Source organism: Leucoraja erinacea, chromosome 32 (genome assembly GCF_028641065.1).
Source record: "Leucoraja erinacea ecotype New England chromosome 32, Leri_hhj_1, whole genome shotgun sequence".
Lineage (NCBI taxonomy): Eukaryota > Metazoa > Chordata > Chondrichthyes > Rajiformes > Rajidae > Leucoraja > Leucoraja erinaceus.
In genome coordinates this window covers 25,860,567-25,874,249 of record NC_073408.1, presented here as the reverse complement: position 1 = coordinate 25,874,249, position 13,683 = coordinate 25,860,567, and the positions used below count along the sequence as shown (strand labels likewise).

The following is a 13,683-nucleotide window of genomic DNA, read 5'->3' as shown; positions in this document are numbered from 1 at the left end:
AACTACGGAGACGCAGAGCCTCGCGTTGTGCACGCGACGCCATCTTGGATTTGGGGTTCTGGTGTGTGAGAGGAGGGTGAAACTGGGGCCTGGTTTGTGAAAGTGAGTGTGGAATTAAAGCCTTGATGTATTATAAAGAGCATGGAACTAGAGCTCTGTGTGTGTAGGGAGCATGGTAGAGAATTGGAATCCATAGCAGCAGTGACGCCAGTGAGGGGCTGGAAGTCAACAAAAACAAGTTCCGTCGATAGAATAGTCAGGAGCCCTGCATGGAGCGAGGAAGGACTGTTGGATTCAATTGAATTTATTTAATGCAAGAAGTCTGGTGGAGAAGGCGGATAAAATCTGGGCGTGGATAGGTATGGGAACTAGGACTACGATTATACCCGTTACAGAAACCTGGGCTGTGTGGGTTGACAGGACTGGCAGCTTAATGTTCCAGGGTAAGTAAGTAAGTAAGTTTTATTTATATAGCACGTTTTAAGTCAACTCCCATTGACACCAAAGTGCTTTACATAAATTAAATAATAAGTTTCCATACAAACCATAGAAAAAGGTTAAAAAAAAAAAAGAAAATGGACACAACACATTATAGAGTTCAACACAAACGTCCCCCCACAGCAGAATCAAAAATTTCCACTGTGGGGAAAGGCACCAGAAAGTTAAGTCCTCTTCCTCTGAAACACCCGAGGTCGGGGCCCATTTGTGGCCTTGCAGCCAGTCCGATAATTTTCAGGGCCCTCTTGCCGTGAAGATGGAACTCCAGCGTCGGGTGAAACATTCCTCAAGCGGCTGGGAAAGTCTGGAGCGGCTGCCTCCTCCCCGGAGACCGGAGACCGGGGCACTCGTAGACCTCAGGCCGCGCCGGTTGGAGCTCCGACCCCGGTGAACTCGATCCCTGGCTCCGCGGCGCTCCAAATCCAGCGCCGCCCGCGGCCGGGCGCCCGCAGCCTCAGCTCCGCGATGTTGGGAGTCGGCAGCCACAGCGCTCCGGAGCTTACTGCACGGCGACCCGGTAAGGCATTGCCCGCTCCGTGACTCTGCTCCATGATGGTGTCCTTGCGTTGTGCCGCCGCCGAAGCTGTAGTCCCGACCAGTCCCGACAGGAAACGCCGCTCCATTCTCGATGGTAGGCCGCGAGGACGGGGCGAAGAAGCAGCTCGGAGGGATGCTGCCTCTCCGACCAGGTAGGTAACTAAGAATTAAACTTTCCCGCTTCCCCACCCCCACCACATAAAAGATCTCCACTAAGGACAGGACTTAAAATTTAAAAAAGCTGAAGAGACAGACTGCGGGCAGGCTGCCATACACAGACGGCGCCCACTCCTGCACATCCGCCATCTTGTACAGCTGCTGCAGGCAAGGTCGAGGTCTGCGGTGACATTACTAATGGTTTGTCCAGTCTGTATTGCTGGAGCTGAGAGATAAAAAGGAGATGATAACCTTGTTGGAAGTGTACAGTGGGAATTAGAAGAACAAATATGTCAGGAGATTGCAGGCAGCTGCACGACTAATGGGGTTGTCATAGTATGGGATTTTAACTTTCCCAATATAAACTGGGACTGCCCTAGTGTTAATGGGGCGGAATTTGTCAAATGTGTTCAGTAAAGTTTCCTTAGGCAATCTGTAGGATGCCCGACACTGGTGAGGGCAAAGATTGATCGACTCTTAAGAAATTGGGACGGGCAAGTTAATGAAGTGTCAGTGGGCAAGCCTTTTGACATCCAGAACCAAAGTTCTATTAGCTTTAAAATAGTTAATAGACCAAGTGCAGGCCCGTTGGGTCTGTTCCCCTAACGCAAGATTCCACCACTCACCCGTTCCCCCGAACGCAAGTCATTCGCCAATGCAATATTGCACCACTCACTCATAGCCCCCAACTGTGCAGGCGCCGCTCATTTCTCCTCATCCTCCAGCACTACCTCCTTCTCCTCTTCACCCTCCCTCTTCAATCCCTAAAGAGAGCGGGGGGGGGGGGGGGGGGGTAGAGAGAGGGGGGTAGAGAGGGAAGGGAAAGGGGGAGTAGAGTGGGGGGGGAGTGAGGGTAGAGAGGGAGGGGTGTGAGGGAGGGAGAGGGAGGGGGGGTAGAAAGAGAGGGGGGGTAGAAAAAGAGGGTGGGAGTGAGGGTAGATAGGAGGGGGCATCTCCCTCCCCACCCCCCACCCCATCTCCCTCCTCCTCATTTCCCTTATCCTCCTCCCCTCACTCCGTTCCCTGCCTCAGGACCTACCCAGGTCGAAGAGCAGCGCCAGGGCCTGGAACTCAGCCTGGTTTTTGTACTAAACCCGGCCCTGGCTGTAGACTCCAGCTGTCAGTTCGGCCGCCTCCTGGGCTCCAGTGCAGGCCCTGACTTCACTCTAAGTGTGTGAGAGGGAAGAGGGACTATGGTCCCGGTGTGTGAGGGGGGCTGGGTGTGTGTGAGGGACTGTGTGCCGGATGTGTGTGACGTGTGCGGACGTGGCGCCGACGGACGAGAAGCCAAAGCAAAGAAGTCGAAGCCAAAGAACCGAATGGAAATGAGGCCGAAACGCCAAAAAAACGAAAGAGTGCGAAGACGAAACGCCAAAAAACAGAAAGAGTACGAAGACGAAACGCCAACTAGCTTAAAAGCTGCGTCGCCTAAAAGCAAACACAACGAATGGCTGCTCTGTCAAAATGCCTCCTACCCGAAAGGCGGCGTCGCCTACAAGCCAACGAACTGACTGCCGTTCAACAGAAACGTTCAATAACGGACATGACGTTGCCAGGGGGCGGGACTTGTGAGCGATTGGTCCAGACCCTCGCGTCCATCACATCCCACACAAGCCATAGGTGACTGGGCAATCTGAACCCAAGCACCAAGTTGAAAGCGGCCAAAAGTGCACATCCCTCAGGACAGCCCACACTCTCCCACACGTCCGTTCCACCGACCCACAGCCCGCGGAGGGTGGCTGTGGGAGAGTGTGGGCTGTCCCAAGGGATGCGCACTTTTGGCCGCTTTCAACTTGGTGTTTGGGTTCAGATTGCCCAGTCACCTATGGCTTGTGTGGGAAAATGACTCCCACGCTCCCTTCTTCCCCTTCTCTCTCCCCTCTTCTCTCTCCCTTCTTCTCTCTCCCCCCCTCTCTCTCTCCCATCTTCTCTCTACTCCTCTCTCTCCACTCTTCTCTCTCTCCTCCCCTCTCTCCCCTCTTCTCTCTCTCCTCTTCTCTCTCCTCCTCTCTCTCCCCTCTTCTCTCTCTCCCTTTTCTCTCTCCCTTCTCTCTCTCCACTGCAATTTGGTGAGTTTGCTTTTAGGCAACGCAGATTTTTGGTTAGTTGGATTTTAGGCACCCCGCCCTTTCGGTTAGTTTGCATTTAGGCGTCCCACCCTTTCGGTTAGTTGCCGTTTCGTCTATGTACTCTTTCGGTTTTTTGGTGTTTCTGCCTCGTTTCCATTAGGTTCTTTGGCTTTGACTTCTTTGCTTCGACCTCTCGTCCGTCGACTCCACGTCCGGGTACCGTGTGTAAGGGACTTGGGTCCCGGTGTGTGTGAGGGATTGTGGGTGCAGTGTGAGAGGATGACATTGTACCTCCATCTGAGGACTATCTTCAATAGGTATAAATTGAAGCCTGTGATGATGTCCTTTGTAATAAATGCTGAGTGTCACAGTTCACGTCACTAGTTTGTGTTTTTTCTGGTTGTGATTTTTGGAATCCAGTTCCCTGCTTTGGCAAATGTTTCAGCAGTTTTTAGCACATATTGATCAATTACCTGCTACAAATGGTTAGAGATTGAGTTGCTTGCTCAAATAATTGGAGGTACAGGTTTGTAAGTCGGAGGACATCGTGTAAAATTGTGCAGGAAAATCTGTGTCCTTGTTTCATGACCTGAATGTGTGATGCTGAAGCTTTTGATGTAAACTGGTCATATTGCTCTCAGCTTCTTTACTGAGGCTGGATTTACTGAGACTGTTTATTCTCGTCCTGTTGTCAAATGGAAACCAAGGTGGTGAATTTGTTGATATAGTTATGTGGTGTTCTACCTGAACAGTCTGCAAACAGTTCATTCAACAGCGGGCTATTCCTTTATCCATGCCTCTGGCCACAGCCACTTATTCTCAGTGGGGCTGGAATGTGTCCTGATGGTTTGCCAGCTGATGCTGGGATAAAGTAGCGTGAGATTATCCAACACTGACATTTCTTCATTAATTTGGAGGATCACCAAGCCTGCAGTAAAACCTGTTGATTCTGATATTTGTTGTTGTCAGAAGTACCTGTCTGACATAGAATTTGATTCTAGTTACATTGTTTGTTATTGATGGCCTAACCTGGTATTGTGATAGGATTTGGGCGCAGCTGCACAGAAATCATTAGGGGTTTTAGACAAAATGCTGGAGCAGTTTAGCATTTCTGTAGAAAAGATGCTACGGGCAGCATCTCTGGAGAAAAGGAATAGGTGATGTTTCGGGTCGGAACCCTTATTCAAACCCCTTTCAGGTACTCCAACATTTGTGTCTATCTTCGGTATAATCCAACATCAGTCTGAAAAAGGGTCTCGAACTGGAACGTCTCCCATTCCTTCTCTCCAGAGACGCTGCCTGTCCCGCTGAGCATTTTGTCTCTATCTTTGGTTTAAACCAGCATCTGCAGTTCCTTCCTTCTCTTTAGGGGTTTAGTTTGGTCTGAAATTGTGTTGTGGTTTGTTTTTTTAATTAGATTAGTAACAATGTTTAAGAGGCAGTAATACCATTCAAGAGGCATCTGGATGGGCATTTGAATACATGAGACATATGTCATTATTGCAGGCATGTGGGATGGCCCAGCAGAGATGTGGTGGGCTAAAGGACCTGTTTTTATGCTGAATGACCCTTCGACTATTAGGATTCCCCAGTTCTAACTGCAATGTTTTTTTGGTGGAAGTACTATATTATTGTTGTTTCCAAGACTTTTGTATTAATGATGAGAATAATCGAGCCGTACAAAGCTGTGCCTCACTGTATTTACAGTCTCTGGAGCATGTTTTGCCTCTGGCCTGAGCAACAATGACCAATATGTAGGACGGAGCTGCAGATGCTGGTTTAAACCGCAGAGCATAAAAAGCTGGATTAACAGCGGGACAGGCAGCATCTCTGGAGAGAAGGAATGGGTGACGTTTCGGGTTGAGACCCTTCTTCTGACTGAAAGTCACAGGAAAAGGAAATGACAGATTTCGACGATGATGTAGGGAGATATAGAACGATGAACAAAAGATATGCAAGAAATTGACGATGATAAAGGAAACAGCCATTGTTAGCTGTTTGTTGGGTGAAATCTTCTGCAGTTGTATAGAGCTCTGGTGAGACCACATCTGGAGTATTGTGTACAGTTTTGGTCTCCTAATTTGAGGAAGGACATCCTTGTGATTGAGGCAGTGCAGCATAGGTTCACGACATTGCTCCCTGAGATGGCGGGACTGTCATATGTGGAAAGATTGAAAAGACTAGGCTTGTATTCACTGTAGTTTAGAAGGATGAGGGGAGATCTTATAGAAACATATAAAATTATAAAAGGACTGGACAAGCGAGATGCAGGAAAAATGTTCCCAATGTTGGGCGAGTCCAGAACCAGGGGCCACAGTCTTAGAATTAAGGGGAGGTCATTTAAGACTGAGGTGAGAAAAAAACTTTTAGACCCAGAGAGTTGTGAATTTATGGAATATCCTGCCACAGAGGGCAGTGGAGGCCAAATCATTGGATGTATTTAAGAGAGAGTTAGATAGAGCTCTAGGGGCTAGTGGAATCAAGGGATATGGGGAAAAGGCAGGCACGGGTTATTGATAGGGGACAATCAGCCATGATCACAATGAAAGGCGGTGCTGGCTTGAAGGGCCGAATGCACCTATTTTCTATGTTTCTATGAGAAGCTAGAGCGTCTTGGGTGGGGGAGAGAGGGAATGCCGGGGTTACTTGAAGTTTGAGAAATCAAAACTCATACCACAGGGCTGTAAGCAGGCCAAGCAAACTATGAGATGCTCTTCCTCAAATTTGCGTTTGCCCTTATTCTGACAATGGAGGAGACCTAGGACAGAAAGGTCAGTGTGGGAATGGGAAGGCGAATTAAAGTGTTTGGCAACCAGGAGATCAGGTAGGTCCGGGCAGACTGAGTGAAGGTGTTCAGTGAAACAATCGCCCAGTCTATATTTGGTCTTGCCGATGTATAAGAGTCCGCATGTTTGAACAATAGATACAGTAGATGAGGTTGCAGGAGGTGCAAGTAAACCTCTGCCTAACCTGAAAGGATTGTCGGGATTCCCTGGACAGAGTCGAGGGAGGAAGTATAGGGACTGGTGTTGCAGGGGAAGGTACCTGGGGAAGGGGTGGTTTGGGTGAGAAAGGATGAGTTAACCAGGGAGTTGCGGAGGGAACGGTCTCGGCAGAAGGCGGAAAGGGGTGGAGATGGGAAGATGTGACTGGTGGTGGAATCCCATTGGAGGTGGTGAAATAATAATGACCAATGTTCTGCTTGCGTAATCTGTACTGATGGTGGGAAAACATGTCTTCTCCTCTCTTCTCCATCTCTTCACCTCTGCCTATCCTTAGCCCCACGTCCCCCTCCCTTTTCATCTGTGCTTGAATTGCCTCATATTGTGTTTTGAATTGAATTCTGTCTTTAATTTGTGTACTAGTCATGTCTCTACTATTTATTTAATTCCACTTACATGTTTTTCCTCTACTTGCTAAATTTTTGTAAGGTGTCCTTGAGACTCTTGAAAGGCGCCCATAAATAAAATTTATTATTATTATTATTATTATGTCTTGCAATATTGTTTGCTTTGTGAAAGTAACTGGTCGTGTGATGTTGAGCTACAAAAAAAATAAAAATAGGAATGTTTCGCTGCTGATGTAGCCTTGGTCAATCATTGGGTGTGTAGTCATTCGACAACATATATCAAAATAAAAACAGAAAATGCAGGAAATACTGCAGGGTCAGGTAGTTTCAGAGGTCAGGGAAGCAACTTTTTGTATAATGCAATCTTATGAAAAACGACAAAAACTATTTATACTCTGTTTCTCTGTCCACAGGTTCTGCCTGACCTGAGATTTCCAGCATTTTCTGATTATATCGCAAGGTTTCCAGCATCTATAGTTTTTTGTTTTAAGTAACGGCTTTGAATCCTGTAGGATTTTAATGAGTGCTAGTGGGAGATAATGTACCACACATTGATGCAGCAGGTAGAGCTGCTGCCCACAGCGCCAGAGACCCGGGTTCAATCTGTCTTTGGGTGCTCTCTGCATGGAGTTTGCACATTCTCCCTGTGACCGCATGAGGTTCCTTCGGGTGCTCCAGTTCCTTCCACGTCTCAAAGATGTGTGGGTTTGTGGGTTAATTGTTCTCTTTAAAACATGTCCTGTTTAAAAATAGCCCCTAGTGTGTAAACAGTGGACATGAAAGTATGATAACATAGAACTATTTCATTGTACCGCTGCTGGCAAATTCATTTCACTTGCACTTTATGTGCAAGTGACGAATAAAACTGATTGATTGATTGATTGAACTAGTGTGAATGGGTGATCAATGGATGGCATGGACTCGGTGAGCCAAAGGGCCTGTTTCCATGCTATATCCCTAAACTAAATATGAACCATTTTTAAGCTGGATGTATGTGTATAAAAATCACCTTTCTCTTTTTTTCCCTTTAGAATGCTGCTCTACATCATCTCTTTATACGTAAAACTTTTCGACCATTTAAATGTCTGCACTGTGGGAAGGCATTTCGGGAGAAAGAGAAGTTGGATCAGCACCTGCACTTCCATGGGCGAGAGGGCAACTATCCACTGACCTGTGATATCTGTAACAAAGGCTTCATAAACAGTTCGGCTCTCGATTCACACATGAAATTGCACTCTGATCTGAAAACGTACTCCTGTATTTTCTGCACAGAATCTTTTGATAGACTGGATCTTCTCAAAGAACATGTCGCAGTTCATGTTACTAACGGCTATTTCACCTGTCCCTCCTGTAAAAAACAATTTCCAGATTTTATCCAGGTGAGTGTTTCAGTCTCGGACATTTTGAAAGTCAAAGTAGTTCTTCATGACTTTGATGCCTGCACTTAACAAATCTTTTGGGCTTTCAGATTTTGCCGGTGGTTCTGTTGCGTGTTCTTTCCCAGATCAATCCAAACTAATTCCACATCCCTGCTTTTTCGCTCTCGTAAATCAACATCTTCTAATATGTTAAGCAAGTCTATTTTCCTTAAAATACTGAATGGACTTTGTCCCAACCATTTTCTTTGGCAAAAACCTCCCATAAACAAAATATGCAAGGAATTCCTTTCTGTGCTGCATTTGCAGAAAAAAGTATGAAATTGTGAGATAATATACACTGTGTCATGAAGAAAATGAAAGGTAGAAAAAGCACACACATGAAAAGTAGAGAAGGTGAAACTGAATGAAAATGACAAGCAAGGAAAAAGTAAAATAAAGAAGTTGGCGGAAAGGCAATGACAACAGTGTGTGATGAACCAGGTCAAAAGCCACTTGTTCATCACATTCGTTCACCCTGAACATCCACAGATCCAGCCCACATTCCCGGCTTCTCTTGAGGTTTAGAAAACGGTTATAATCTGCAGCACAGATGGGCAGCATTTGGCTCATCAGAATCTGCCAGCTTCTATTATAACAATCTTGTCAATCCTATTTCAAGTTTTCTCCATAACTTATTCAAGCCAGTCAAATTCCCTCCTGAAGTCAATGAATGATTATTTTTCCATTACCCTTGCAGGCAGTGAGTGCCAAATACTAACAATGCCCTGAGACAAAATGATTTCCCTTCACATCCCATGTACTCTCTGTTCAAAAAATTGAATCTGTCTCCTTGATTCTATTTACCTTACCTTTCAAATAACCTTCCAGCTTTCCCTGAGCAATCCGCTTTGTACAGGTTCAACTTCATGCTTTTGTACTTTAGGCTTGTGTTGATGAACCCTGGCATTCCATCCATTTTACAAATGATTTTCTTGATACAAGATCCCTTTGTGCTCCACATCCATCAGTCATTGAGTCTTTATTGTCTGTTTTCATTGTTTCTGCCGAAGTATCTCAAAGTATATCAAATGTTGATTACATTTGGTTTGCAGAGTTTTGTAGAAAGATTAAATAATATGTATGAATCTTTTACCTCATTGGGGGACAAGAAGGAGGTAAAAGACCTTTAGATGAATGACTGATATGGAGTGGACACGAGTGATTAATTGTCACATGTACCGATTACAGAACAGTAAAATTGCAGTAACACTACAAGCGTGTAAACACAATACTCAGAGATAATGTACAATAAACAAAAAAATCCAATTAATCAATAACATCAATACTAGTGCAAAAATGCCTTCAGTCCTTAGTGCAACCAAAGACCATTCATAATTTGGTTTTCGTATGACTTTAGGAGCAAAAATTGTCACAGTTTCAATTTCAAGTTCTCTCATCATCCCAATATTCTGCTGTAGAGAAAATGTAACTCATATATGCTGGACTGAAGTGTCATGGACAGAAGGTTCCGCGCTCCTTTTCCAAGAAGTACCTTGTACATTGGGTGTCCAGACATTAACAATCTTAAAATACTGGGGGGAAAAATACCATCATCATTTGTAGAGAGAAACAAATTGCAACTCACCCAGTCAGTGCTTAACATTAACTCTCTGCCTCCACAGATCCTATATCACCTGCTGAGTCCTTATGGTATTTTCTCTCTTTATTCGGATGTTTAGCTTGATAGGCCTTTACCCCATTTAGATCTGCCCACATGCTCCGTGACAGGTTGATGTCCAGTCCTTGGGTCCGATATATGGTGTTTTTTGACAATCGTAGTTTCTGTTCAAGCTTCCCTCCTGGATTATTCGGTGCGGTAGGGAGAAGGGAGCAGGCAGAAGAATTTCTGAGGTTGAGATTTATAGTTAGATAGATGCTTTAGTAAGGACAAGTAAAGCAATGTTGTTGCTGCTCCCTGCATTTTGCATCTTCACATGAAGATTGTCCATGGTGTTTCCAGATGTCAGAATCCACAGTGTGATGTGGGGTGTAGTTCTTTGATCACTGAGAGGAGGTGGATTGAGGAGATTACTGGCTTTGATTTCCCCTAACTGATAGCAGGGCAAGGCCCTTGAGATATATCTTCTTGAAATTTATTGCATTTCTTTGTTTTCTGAGGTCCCAAGTCCTCTTCCAAAAAAAGTGTAAGATAAGACTGAATTTGTGACCAAAGTTCCTGTCAAGTTTTGGAACTTTCCCATCTGCTCCGACGGCCTTGTTGATTCTTGGTTTATGGCCTTTTCAACTTGCTGTCGGTGTGGGGTGGGGGTGGACTGCTTTGAAAAGGAGTCATGGTTGATAATCCATGATCTTAACCAAAGACCGAAGAGACCCAGTCTCAGTGCAGACACAAGGATACATTTCACGCCTCACCACTTTTCTTAGTCTTGCCTTATTGGTGAACCTCACTCACCTTTGGAGCTCATTTACACCACACGTGTGGAAACTGTTAAATCAAAATTGTCTCCATTGTAGAATCAATGACACTCCAGTCTTTGGGACTGAGTTGCAGTACACAGATGAAGCTTGTGTATGGAGCAATGTGGAAGTCATTTTACATTTATTCTTGGTAGCATACAAGAGAATAATTCACACTTTTAGAGCAAGGGTCCTCTACCAATTACCTTCTGTACAACACCACACCATTTAAAGTGCACAATGAGACTCTGGAAAATGTGGGTCGCCATGCCTTTAAGGTTGTCAATATAAAATTGATCATTGCTTATCTGAGAAATTAGTCTTTGAGAGGAAGATATAACTTGGATGAATGGGCAGTAGTAATTCCCAGCCCTTCCGTACACTTCAGAAACGTGTAATATGAACAGCACTCGCAAGCACTGGTGAGTGTCAGAAGTTGCGGAGCGAAGGCAGAAGAATGGGATTTAGAGGGAAAGATAGATAGCCATGATTGAATGGCAGAGTAGATTTGATGGGCTGAATGGCCTAATTCTGCTTCTCGAACTTATGAATTGATGAGATGTATCACCAACACTTGTCAAAATCCTTCAAATCCACTGAGATCAGCACCCTCATTCGAATGCCATGTCCTAATTGCGCTCGATTGGCTCCTCCAGTGGTTAGGTCCTTTCCAAAACAGAACAACTCTGAACTGTGTCACTACAAGAGATTACCAATGGTCATTAAAACAGGTTCAAAGATGTCAGAGGCCTCCTGAAAGATTGCAACATTCAATTGCAACAGCAATTCGTTCTTCCCCCGCACAATTAAAGCATGGAATAATCTTCACCCTACCATAGTTACCCAACCAGATGCAACTAAATTTAAGGTAGCTCTTTCTTCCCAAACACCCTTTCTGGCTTAAGTCCTCCCTCCACTGTCTCCAGTTTAAATTCCATTTGGAATATTTTGGAGGACCAAGAAACCAAGAGCCAGGAATCCTCTGCAACTCTGGGAAATGAGCTTCCAGTGGAGGTGGTGGAGGCAGGTTCGATTTTATCATTTAAAAATAATTTGGATAGGTATATGGACGGGAAGGGAATGGAGGGTTATGATCTGAGTGCAGGTGGATGGGACTAGGTGAGAGTAAGTGTTCGGCATGGACTAGAAGGGCCGAGATGGCCTGTTTCCGTGCTGTAATTGTTATATGGTTATATGGACATCCCTGGGCTAGGAATTCCCAATGTAGAAAAGGAGCAGCTTGTGGAAGCCCAGTGGACAGAAGATACAAAACAGGCTTTGGTTTATTATTGTCATCTGCCCAGGGTGCAGTGAAAAGCTTTATTGTGTATGCTGTCCAACAGATCAGATATACCATACAATTCAAGCTCGAGTACAATAGAAAGAGCAAAGGGGAAGATACAGAGTTCAGAATATAATTTTCAGCATTATAGTGCATCGGTTCCCTAGACAAAGTCCAGGGCCTTATGGAAGAACCATTCAGAAGCCTCAAAATGGAGGGGATGAAGCTGGAATCTGGCAATGTGTGCTTTCAAGCTTCAGTACCTTCTGCCAGATGGGAGCAGAATGAAGGAGGAATAATTGGATAATTGGCTGCTTTTCTGAGGCAGAATGAAGTGTAGATGGAGTCGGTGGTGGGATGTCTGGCCTTTATGATGAACTGGACTACATGTACGGCTCTCTGCAATTTCTTGTGGTTTGGGGCAGAACTGTTCCCAAACGTAATGCAACCCGACTCTGCTTTATATGATGCATCTGTAGAAGCTTGTGAGAATCATTGGAGACGTGCCAGATTTCCATAGACTCTCAGGAAGTAGAGGCATTGGTCTTCCTTCTTGGCTGTCCCATCAATGTAGTTGGTCCACAGCAGATTATTAGTAGATGATCTCACAAACCATCTCAACTCCACCTTGTCTACCTCCCTTAACACTATGGCCCCCCTCAAAACAAGAACCGTAACTTTCAACAGATCTTCACCCTGGTACACACCTGCACTTCGTAAACTGAAACAGACTGGTCGCCGACTTGAACGACTCACAAAGAAATCATCTCCCACAGTCCACCTTGAAGCTTACAAACTCCACCTCACTGACTACAAAGATGCCCTCATTGCTGCAAAATCTGCCTACCTCTCCTCCATATTCACTGATCCCTGCCTAAACCACAGAACCCTCTTCTCCACAGTGGGCAACCTCCTCAAGCCTCGAGCCAACACTCTCCCTACCTCTACTCCGGATCTCTGCAACTCATTCCTCCACTTTTTCGCTGATAAAATCAGCACCATCTATCAATCTTTATCCCCTGTACCCGACTCCCCAGCATCTACTGCAACACCTACCAAGGCCCCTCCTTTCAACATCTCCACTGACCTCCTTACCCCTCCTCCACACTGCTTCCTCTCCCAGTTTCACCTGGTCACCCCTACTGAAATCTCCAAACTCATCAGCTCTTCCAAACCCACTACCTGCTCCCTCGACCCTCTCCCCACTCCCCTGCTGAAGTCCTGCCTCCCCGTTCTCTGCCCCTACCTCACTAATCTCTTTAACTCCTCATTGTCCCAAGGAATTGTCCGCTCCGCTTTCAAAACTGCTGCTGTTACACCAATCTTAAAGAAACCTGGTCTTGATCCCTCCTCTCTCATTAACTACCGCCCAATCTCAAACCTCCCCTTTCTTTCAAAAACCCTTAAGTGTATCGTTGCGTCGCAACTTCATTCCCACCTCCTTGCGTATAACCTACTTGAACCCCTCCAATCTGGCTTTCGCCCCCTCCATAGCACAGAAACTGCTCTCCTCAAAGTCCTCAACGAACTCCTCACCTCTGCTGACACTGGTTCCCTCAACATCCTCATCCTCCTCGACCTGAGCGCAGCCTTCAATACAGTGAACCATAACATCTGGCTCACCAGACTCAAAGACCTCGGCATTGAAGGCTCTGCACTCAGCTGGCTCCGTTCCTACCTTTCCAACAGATCCCACTTCATCTCTCTCCACAACCACACCTCTGCTACAGCCACAGTCACTCAAGGCGTTCCCCAAGGCTCCGTACTCGGCCCCCTCCTCTTCATCATCTACATCCTCCCCCTTGGTCAGATACTCCGCCACTTCAACCTGGACTTCCACTGTTACGCCGATGACACCCAGATCTACCTCGGCACCAAATCCCCCCACAATCCCCCCCCCCCCCCCCCCCCCCCCCCCCCCCCCCCCCCCCCCCCCCCCCCCCCCCCCCCACCCCC

General features: G+C 46.0%; 1 protein-coding gene across 2 annotated transcripts in view; it reads left to right on the top strand.

Moving 5' to 3' along the window:
- Positions 1-13,683, top strand: part of prdm10 (PR domain containing 10) — a 191,295-nt gene that overhangs the window by 108,009 nt on the left and 69,603 nt on the right. For both annotated transcript variants that reach the window (XM_055660937.1, XM_055660936.1), the window contains exon 13: positions 7,641-7,988. In XM_055660937.1, coding sequence (XP_055516912.1) covers positions 7,641-7,988 — 348 coding nt within the window. The remainder of the gene's footprint in view (positions 1-7,640; positions 7,989-13,683) is intronic.